Source organism: Chaetura pelagica, unplaced genomic scaffold (genome assembly GCF_000747805.2).
Source record: "Chaetura pelagica isolate M959 unplaced genomic scaffold, ChaPel_1.0 scaffold558, whole genome shotgun sequence".
In the NCBI taxonomy this organism is placed as follows: Eukaryota; Metazoa; Chordata; class Aves; order Apodiformes; family Apodidae; genus Chaetura; species Chaetura pelagica.
The window spans coordinates 58,787-69,671 of record NW_009954404.1 but is presented as its reverse complement, the minus strand read 5'-3'; the positions used below and the strand labels follow the sequence as shown (position 1 = coordinate 69,671).

The 10,885-nt window shown below is 39.2% G+C and overlaps 1 protein-coding gene across 2 annotated transcripts in view; it reads right to left on the bottom strand.

The window, feature by feature from the left end:
• The window catches only part of LOC104394605 (mothers against decapentaplegic homolog 2), a 38,737-nt gene extending 29,391 nt beyond the window's left edge, over positions 1–9,346 (bottom strand). For both annotated transcript variants that reach the window (XM_010004218.1, XM_010004219.1), the window contains exon 1: positions 9,111–9,346. In XM_010004218.1, coding sequence (XP_010002520.1) covers positions 9,111–9,346 — 236 coding nt within the window. The remainder of the gene's footprint in view (positions 1–9,110) is intronic.
• Between the last annotated feature and the right edge of the window lie 1,539 nt (positions 9,347–10,885).

Genomic DNA, 10,885 nt, shown 5'->3' with positions numbered 1-10,885 from the left:
ACTTCCAACACCTGACCTACTGCACATTTTGGAATAAACAGCCACAATCTGGGGGGATCTTTTCTGAACAAACGCTGAAGTCAGATTACTGTGCAGCACTTGTTCAAGGGGATTTCCCCAGACTCATTGTTCTTCTGCCAATTTTGAAGCATATGCAGCGAGATGTGAACTTACTCCAGCTCCTGATTGTTCTCTTGTATCCTGCTGGTCTGCTTCAAACAATGCAGCATGACAGAAGCCAACCAATGCTGTTCATGATGAGGCTACAGCATTGTATAGAGTAAATTTTAGAAGCTTTCCACCAATCAGCACTGCAACACACAGTGAGTGAACAGAAATAAGTAGTAAATAAGACAGAGGGAAATTACTTGTATTCAATTAGCAGGTGTAGATTACAAGCAGGATTAACTGTGCTCAAAGCTGCAGCAGTAAAAGACCTGCAGCACGTTGTGTATCCTAGAAATTCTTCTGAGACTAACAGCCAGAGCCACAAGACTGGAATTTTCTCCTGTAAAATTGCTCTGGTTGTCATAAAAACATTCACACTAGCAAAAACAGTGCTCAGGTGTTTTGTTAGATCACCAAGAAAATGGAATTGGCTGCTTTCTACAAAAGAATATTCTAAAGAGAAGAATCTTCACCACACTGAATAGTTGGCCTGATATAAAGACACTGATTACCGCAGTAAGGCATTGACTTGGGCTGACTAAAGCTCAAATTCCATTATTAGAGGAAAAAGAAGTACTATTTGGGGCTCAATATTAACAAGAAAGCACAGGCAACATCTTTTTCTTGAGTGACCAACATGTCTTCTTAATGGTGTCAGGTACACATATTACCCTTCCTAGTTAGAGCTTTGTACCAGGATCCACTATGCAGATTCAGTCACTACAGTAATCCCAGTTAGCTATTTTTCATATGCTTAAAACTCAACAGCCCCAGCATCAGTTGTTCACCTGATAACAGCATTAACAAAAAAAATCAAGCAAGCTTTATTCTTTTTATTGTGACTCTTCCTGCTTCTTACCATTCATGCAATCCTAATAAGGAGCAGCAGTAACCTGAAAATAACTTCCACCAACTCATCACCCTCAAATTTGCTTTCCACATCACTGACACTTCAGTGGGAACAATGCCTTAAAACTGACACTTCCTAACCAAATAATGCAGCTTATATTGGTGAGGTGGCATCATCACACCAGTGACAAAGATTCAGTTTGTAGACTGAAAAATGACAGCAAATTCAAAACTTTTAAGGCTACCTGGGAAAAAGCAGCAGAGTCAAGGCCAGAATCCACATCTCATGAGCTTTTATACAGCATATGAGTTAACTTTTATCCAGTATATCCAGTCTACAGTTATACTTTTATCCAGTTACTGCACAATATAGTCCCCAAAATGCAACAATTTTTCCTCCTGACTCAGAGACAAGCTCCCTGGAACAATGTCGCATTTTGCTATTGGTTAATTTTCCTGCACATTTATATATTCACAGGTTGACCTACCTCAAAGGACATGCCAATGCTTTCTGCCTGGCACCCCAAATCTAACAAATTCTGCGGGTAAGCCACATGACTTCCTGAATTGCACGAGCTTAAAGCTGGCAGCCCTAAGTTTCTTTGTTTAATACTCTTAAGACTTCCTTTTTCAGGATGACATCAATATAATAAGATGATGTAACCTGAACTATGTCTACACTAAAGCTTAACCTTAGTTACAGCAGTTCAGCTCTTGACATCACCCACAGCTGTACAAGAAGTTAACAATTTTCCTTTAGTCTATTTAATAAAACCTCACTTTCAACTATGCTTGAATTTCTCTAATTTCAACTAATGAGGTAGATTTTTTAATTCATCTTCTAAGGAATTACTTATCTATGCTAACGGAAAGCCCTGCCTGGGTGCAGTGTCTGGGCAGTGCCCAGATGCACATACATTCTTTTGTATATAGAACTTTGAATTTTGGTCATTGGTAGAGGAAAAAAACGCATTCTCTTAGGCTAATCTTAATCCTGCACCCTGCCCTACAAATCAAATACACTGATGGTAGGAATCAAAGAGGAGAAAACAAGCAAAATTTAACCTGAGCCTATCATTTTTAAGACAGTTTGTAGTTAGAGGAAATGAGTAAGGGCAGATTTCAAACAGATACAAGTAGTGTCAGTAACACTGTCTTACTGATTGTTTTGAAAGTGAACTTCAGAGAGACTTAAAGTCAAACTTGACATGAGTTTTTATTTCCCATTCTACATCCCTGCAACATCTAAAAATGTTCTGTGAACTAGAAGTTTAGCATGTTGTTTCACATGTATGTAATCAGGGCAGCATCTCTCTGCCTACAGCACCTCTGTCCTGGACATCTGAAAACTATGAAGGGCTGGATCCATTTATCTTTTGGCAGGAGATGGTCTTGGGAAACCAGGTGCCAGCTTCTACCACCCCAGCTCCAAGAAAGACCCCAAGGAAGTTAAGTGCAGTCTCTCAGAAAACACTTTTTCCTCTCTCTGCACAACACAGCACTGCAGAACAAGGACCAATTTCAAGCTGCCTTCGTAAAATTATTGACAGAAATTCTCAACACAGATTAAAAGACACTGCAAAATGTCAGAGATGAGCCTGGCATGACACACTTAGGAAGCACCAAGAACTTCCTGTAGTCTTTTACAGTAAATGTAGACAAAATTCAAGGCCCATCGTAATTAGGGGACTGAGAAGGGCAACTTGATCCTCCTGCTGCACCTTTCCAGTGAACACATCCAAAGCTCTGACAGCACCAGCTACCAGTTGGAGGATTAGGGGATTTTGAAGCTAATCTTGGCCAACACTCTCCAAAATACAAGCCATCTCTTGCCATACTTCCAGGAAAGATCTCTTGGGCTTTGTTCTAAAGCATTATTTTGATTGAAATTCCAGCAAGAGAAAAACAGAGGGGGCTCTGCTTCATCCTTAATAATCCTGGCATGAGAAAAAGGAGTCAGCTTATCACCAAACAATTTACAGGCATGCTCTTCCTGTAATCTCAGCAATAAAAACAGTGCTTTAGTGTATTCTGATGTATAATGTCTTCAATATCTCTACTTATTTTAGAAACCTTAAGATGTTCAACTATAGCCTTCAAACATTTATAGAACCAATTTATGTCTAAGTGAATGCATCCAGACTGAAATACAGTATACAGTTTGAGGGCCTTCTTTATACATAGCAGTTCTGGACTGGTGAGCTATGATTACGATTCAGTGTTCACCCCCAACTTGAGGAGTCAGTTATCCCAGAGCTGCTACAAACTAAAAGGCAGTGCCAAGTTGAGTTTCTGAGAAAAGAAGACTTCACCTCTGTCTAGATAGCAATGCTATGTTAGGATATAACATGCCAATTCAACCACCTGCCATTGTCCTCTTAGCTAACTTACTCATAGCTTAGCAGCAGATGTTGGGAACTCTCCTGAAAGAGTTTCCAGGGGAACCTTCCCCCTGCAGTGTACTGCTGAAATCACCCATCTCCCATGACTTGAACCTGAGAAGGAACAAAGGAATTTCTGCATTGCTGTCCTGTGAAGTAACCTATTTTGGGGAAAAAAAAAAAAAAAATCTTAAAGCTTGAAAACAATCTATTCTAGAAGGCACATTAGCTTGACAACTCTGCTCTATAGGTGATCAAAAGCATCCTTAAAACTAGGTTACTGCTTGCAGCTCTGTGATCACTTCCCTGACAAATATTCCCAAGGAATTCAAAAGTTGCCCTTGCTCTTCTCAGTCCCATAATTACGATGGGACTTGAATCCTGTCTCTACATTCTCTGTAAAAGATGAAGTTCTTGGTGCTTTCTAAGTGTGTCACACCAGGCTCATCTCTGCACATAGCTCAGGTTATATTCAAGAAAAAACTGTGCATTTTACACCTACATTAGAGATTACTTTTTACTCAGTTATGAGAAGTAAAAGGCATCAAATTGTTGTAATTTTAAGATTAGTTTGCTCTCAAACAGCAGATCCAAGCCCCATTTTTAAACAGGTCTGTGCCCAGTTTACTTCTGCTTTTAAATCCTTTGTAGATCAGAAAAGAAGGCAACAGCATCAATCACTTGAACACCAAGAGCAGCCTTCTAGGTTTAGAAGTCACATATAAAAAACCCTGAATATGTAGATTTTTGGTTAAATAAATCTCCAAAACATTACAGCCTTCAGAAGCAGTCAATACATACTACTGTATTTTTACTTTCCTGAAGAAAAAGGTATTTAAAAGGTATTCTGAATGGAATGTTTAAATACCACCAGCACACTATTTTCCCTAGAGAAGGGTGTGATTGATTCCATGACACCAGCTATAAAAGTTACCAACCTTCACTATTGGCTGAAGTGAAAAATATACAACAGATAAGACTTTTAATATACCTGCTTCATCCTAATAATCTCAAAGAAACACCAGTGCTAATGAAGTTAGTTAGTAAGTAGCTCCTAATTTCAATGCCAGCCAACCATTTTGCTTGCAGCTGTTTGCTTTGCCATTCCCAACAATCCCTCATAAAGTTCCACAGTCTCAAAAGCATGGAGCCCATTGTACGGTTTCTTCTTTGCCTCTGGTTAAAAAATAAATAAAAATGAAGAATTTAGATTGTACTTGAAGCAAAGCCAGGAGCCTCACAAGTCTGTTGCATGTCAATTCCACAAATCAGCTACAGTCTTCAGAAAACAGCAGCAGGATTTGAGCATCTCTACTCAGGTCAGAACTGGAAGGCTGCTGACAACAAAGAAGGAATAAGCTTCTGGAAACCCGGAAACAAGAGGGCAGGGATACTATCCTTGTGTTAGGCAAGAAGGGCAGAGGGCACAGATAAGGCTACATTTTCTACATAGATATTGAACTGTGAAGCAAGAAAAAACATTTTTCAGGTAGTACTTTCTGAAACTCTATTGGCCCAGCAAGCTGGAAAGTAAGGGTCTGAGAGGAGTATTATCCTTCTGTGCTGGAAATAACTGCTGCATTAAGACTCTACATTTACCACTTGCACAGTACTAGGACTTCAGAAAAGAATCTCTGAACTGAGATATATTGAAGTTGGTCTTAAAACCTTCTTTCAGCCAGTAATCTGCCAGATCACTTCTCACCCTTCAACACCACTTCGGTTTGTTCTGCAGTTTGCTCTAATACAAAGGAGTGATCAAATTTCCCTCACCCACAGCAACCCAGGACCTCCCATTAAAGCTAAAATTCAAGTATTAAGTACTGTTCTACCCACAGTATAAAAAGTAAGTTGATACAGTAACTGTAATAGCTACTACTATTAGTGGCAAGAAAAATCTATTCAAAAAGAAAGTTTGTGAAGCAATCAATGAGGAAGTTTGATGCTGTATCAAAACCTTCTACAGTACTAAGATGAGTACACAAACACCTGGAAAGAGAAAACAGAATTAAACCATTACAGATGCTTCTTCTAGTTGCCCCTGTTGCTCCCAACTAGAAACAGCATTTGTCTGGGCAGATATGAAAGCTGAATTCTCTATGCAAAGCTGAAATTAATGAAAGCCAGAGATGCTGAGATGGATGGGGGGCACATCTCTCTCCTTTATCCTACTGCATACATCGGAAGGAAAAAAAAAAAAGGTACACCTATTAACTGAGGGATCTCATCTGCCTGAGTTCAGGACATAGTTCTGCACCAATCTGGAGATATGTATGCTGCAGAACAACTTCAGATATCACAGGGGAGTCTAAATTTGATGCTTCCCCTCCCGTCGCTTTTTTAATGGTTTTTTTAAAAATATGAGCTGCAAGAGTCCAGGTAAACATTATCTCAAACTTGCCCCAACTAAACTATGCTATTAATTGTACATTATCAGGAATTTTACAAAAGCAGCTGCATTTTGTTAAGTCTTATTTAAAAAAAAAGGAAGAACGCATGAAGTATATACTCTTCTTAAGGCAGAAATACACAGAGCTGATCACACCAAAATACCGGGACACTGAAACCAGAGATTTGTCTTTCTCTATTCTGGACTGAAGTTACTCTGTACCGTCACCACTGAAATTACTTTTTAAATAATGAAGATGCACCAGGAATATGCCAGTTGACTATTCACAACATTGCACAGATTGGTTTGTTAGAGGCCTCGATTTTAGCTATCACTTGTTACAAAGTATTTTGTATCAACAGAAAAATCAATTCTACAGTAAGGAAGAAACTGCTCCAAAAGAACACAGCTTCTATAAATGGAGGCTCATGCTCTGGTTCTTCAATGACTGCTTCTTGTGTCAAACTGCAAGGGAGAGCATAAAGGCAGGATCTTCAATTCTACCAAATTCACTACATATTTTAGAAAAGTGAACTCACGTGCCAACATTTAGTTTTAGGATACACAGGGATTATGTGATTAGAATCCCACTGGCTTGCTAGGAGGATTCAGTAAGATAACTACAAATTACTTAAAGGGCTAGTGTCAAAAGGACCTCTGTACTTATTTAGCCTCTGCTCTAGATTACTGACCCACTTATGAAGAGCTAAGCACCCCTGCTGCTCACTGCCAACACCCACTCCATCTGTTTGCTTCTGCTTTCTCAGTACCTCTATTAGTCTGTGTAAGAAGTTGTGTTAATTACCACATGAGCAGCTTTTGCATAGTACACGCAGTATCAGCCTCACTGAGCATGTGGTCACCTTGACAAACAGCACAGAAACAGAACAAGGCAGGCTCATCAATGACACACAGAGAGTAGACACAGTCCCCTGAAGAGGCAATTGAATTCAAGTTTTGTCCAAGCTGCTCTCAGTTCTGAGAAAAGCTTGTAGGTGTTCAGTTGTTTGAGGTTGATTTGTTTCTATGTCGAAGCACTGCAGCAAACTCTCTGGAAATCTTCCAGGGGATCAGAAACTTGTGACTCTGCAACTGAAACTTCTGTTGAGGGAATAATGCAAAAGTTGCAAATAGAAGCATCCTATCTAAGCTGAGTTAAACAGTATTAGCAATTAAATCTAAAGCCAGTTAAAAAAAAAACACCACACAAAACCCCTCCCCACACAGAAGAAGGCTTGGAAAGTTTGCCCAGCTGTCACATCAAAATAAGAATCTCCAGAAGTCATTACAGTACTGAGCTGACATTTGTTCCTTCTTGGGAACCCAGGCTGCTGCTGTCAAAGTGAAATAATATCAACAATCCAAAAGCCAACTATGAGACCCAACAATTCTGTACAGCACTGCTGGCAACCCTGATACCATCTCACCCCTCCTTAATACCAAAGCTATTTCTTAGTTTAATTTTAAACCTTATAAATTAGCCAATACCACTTCAAGGGCTCTCCAGCTACCAGCTTACTCCTAAGGTAGTCAGGAAAAGCAAAACCTTGGCCCTCTCCTTCCCACAGCTAACTGCGAGACAGAGAACATTACAGCCCAGCAAGAACTGCTCATCCCAACATGGAGGTTCTACAAACGTAAACAGAGCTTCATATTCTGTTTTCAAAGATTATTTACTATGTCTAACACAAAAGGTCATGCAAGCAGGAGGAAATGCTCAAATACAGAGAAGTAGACTGGGAAAACAATGCTATATTAGCATACTCTTTGTACCTTTTATCATTGTCTGCAAAATGGAAGGTAGACAATTTATTCTTCTGAAGTAGCAATATTTACTGCCTCAGTACCCCTGGAGGAGAGCTCTAGGAAGTCTCTCTAAGAGCTCTAAAAGTTAGACAGACATTTTATACACAGTAAATGGCATAATTAGCTTCTCTCATACGAAACAATTAAATGTGTCAGCTTTATCATGGTAAAAGCTTGTTAAATACATAGTGTCATGTCAAGTCAAGAAATAGATACCCTTGACATGTTCCAGACTTACCCTACTGATACACAGTAAGACAAAGCTCTAGTATTTTCTTTCTGGTAAAAGGAAAAAAGCAGAAGGGAAACCCACAGAATGTTGAGACTTTTCTAGGGAAGAATATACAAAGCAGAGGGCAGCATTGGAAATAAAAGGTGAACAGAGAGAACAGAATCAAAGTAGTCAGTCATTCAGAGCATACTCATGAGATTCCCAGAAAGCTGTGTCACATCTAAAAGAGAATGCTAAACCCATTACCAAATTACAGCTGTAACACATTTGATATATGGAAATCATTACTGACACCAGTCAAATCTAGTTGGTGCTATGTTTAATACAAAGTTTAAAAGCAGATGAATGTGCTAATACAGAAATTCAGGTCATAAACCAGATGCAGTTTCTCTCCCCTAGAATTTATTTTAAGTGTCAAGTGGCTAAGTGCCCAGAATATTCCTGTGCCACCAGATCCTGTAGCTTTTTTTCCTAGAAAAACACACCTGTGAAGTGATTTGCTACTTAGGTTGCACATCATGAGCTCACATATGCACCTTAGTGGGATTTCTGTAGATGATTTGAGAGCATTATACTTACAACCATCACCCTTGTCTCTCGCACAGCAGTTGCTATGAATTAAGTTGAGAAAGTCAAAGGGGTAGGAATGCAAGTCATTCATCTAAATGTAAATTCACATCAGGAGCACAAGAGCAATTCTAAAAACACTCCAAGTTATTAAATTATAAGCACTTTCAACAACCAATAACGACTCCACTAAAAAAACCTGGTCTTTAGACAACCTGCCTCCAAAGATAAAACTTCCCTTCAAAGGGAAGGACGGATGCAGCTTGCATAATTTAAATGAAACTACCAGATATAACTGAAAATAATTATATGACTGAAGTGTTGACCAAGGAAAAACTAGTCTTTTTGTTTGTTTGTTTCAAGTGGAAGTTAGGTTCATGTATGCCCTTCTGATTATAGACAAGGTTAAGAAATAAAAGCATGAGGCAGTGCTACAAAGTAAGAGCTGTGCTAAGCACCACCAGAATACAGACAAATTGGAATCTACATAGTAATTAAAACGTACAGTGATTATTAGAAACTGTGACTTTACCAAGCATGTCATTCAGTTGTAAGCAAGCACTATATAAAAAAAAAAAACAAAACAAAAAAAAAAACACTAACAAATTGGGTTTTAAAGAATCAAAAGCATGCAACTGATTTTTAGGCATTTGCTCACATGATGGCTTAAATATCCACTTAGTTATTTCTGAAGTAGTGCAAACACAAGAGCACTTACCTTGGTATTGTCACACATTTTGTATTGCAATTCTGAGTGGTAATGGCCTTCTCCAGCTCATCCAGCTGTCCTGTTTTCTTGAGCTTCTTGACCAAGCTTTTCACTGCTTTTTCACACCACTTTTCCTCCTGACCATTCTGCTCACCACCACCAGCCCCTCCAGAGCCACCAGCAGATTTTTTCCACCCCAGAAGTCTCTTCACAACTGGTGGAGTGAATGGCAATATGGCTGACATGACTTTCACCAGACAGAACCCTCAGCAAGTAATAAATTAAGAGGTTCCCGTCTGAGCCCTAAAAACACAAACCAAAACAGACACATTAGCACTGAGGTTTCACCTGAAACAAACAGCTTCCTTAGGACCTTTCATTACCAAATGCCACAGGACAATACATCTCCAAACAAGTCAGATAACAACTCAGTCTGAATCATGGTTAGTTATCAATGTCAAAATGCAAGCTTGTTGCAGACTCTTCAACATTTAGCACAGAATAAAGTTACTGTTGGACTAAACATTTAATTTTTCCTCAAGTCTTTCCTGGCTACAGTCACCCACAGAAAACACAGAAGTTAACTTTGAGTCTCACTTTTCACCTTGGCTGGCTAGTTTCAGTAATTTATTAACATTTTCCACAAGTGATTGACAAATTGCACACACACACATGCACGTTCTACCCGTCTCCAAATTAATTTAGCAAGGAAAATTGTGTTTGGAATGTCATTTAGTCATTACTGCTTGACAGAAGTCTTCAAAAAGCAGCCAGTTCACAAGGCTTTTCTCAGTTTGTCATGTTTTGAAAAACTACCAGTGTCTGTTTCACTGCAGAGATCAATCTGAAAGTCATTCTTTAAGTAATGAGCTTATTCTCATCTTTTAATGGCCTACAGAAAATGGATCTTCTCAACTGGCAATGCTTAAAATCATCCAGTCTTTCAAAATTCATGAGAGAATATTTAAAATCTCAGTTTGCAAGCACCTGAGTAGGTAGAACAAGACAAGTGGTCACAGGTACAAGTCACTCCTGGGAGATTCCAATGGGACATGAGGTAAATTTTCCACCATGAGGACAGTCAAATATTGGAATAGTCTCCCAAGGGAATTGGTAGACTTCACCCCACTGGACAGTTTCATAAGTCTCAGCTTGATAGAGTGCTGAGCCCTCTCATATAAACTACACTAGTACCTAGAAAGGCTGGATCAGATGATCCTTGAGGTCCCTTCCAACCTAGCCTTCTATGAACTGTTTTCAATTTTTAGGTATTAAAACTTAAGCCCCAAATCAACTGTATTATTTCAGGCAGACAGATGTTAGAATTTGCTTAAGGACATAATAGTCCTAGGGATAGAAGTATGGCATTCAAGTCCAAAACAACCTTATTTCCAGGCAGCAAATGGGTATTTGAACTCCAGCAAGTAACCTGATTTCCAAGCTGTTTCAAGTCGATTCAGCGAGCTGAAAATATCTTGTTTTAGCTAAGAGGTAACACTACCTTCAGGCTACTTGAGTTGAGCTTTCAAGGCAGCTCACACACCTCTTCATCCTGCAGAGGCACATGCCTCACTTCCAAAATACACCAACTTCACCTTCCTGAAATTTCCCACCTGCAAAACAACACTGTTCATTTGCGATACTTCAGGCTACAGTATTCATAGCTAATTTATGCCTCGTCATGTCTTTGTGGTTTCAATCAGGACCAACCAGTCAACAAACACTAGATTATATTCTATAGGTAGCTTTAAATATTACCTTTCAACTTCCACCAAACCTAAAAT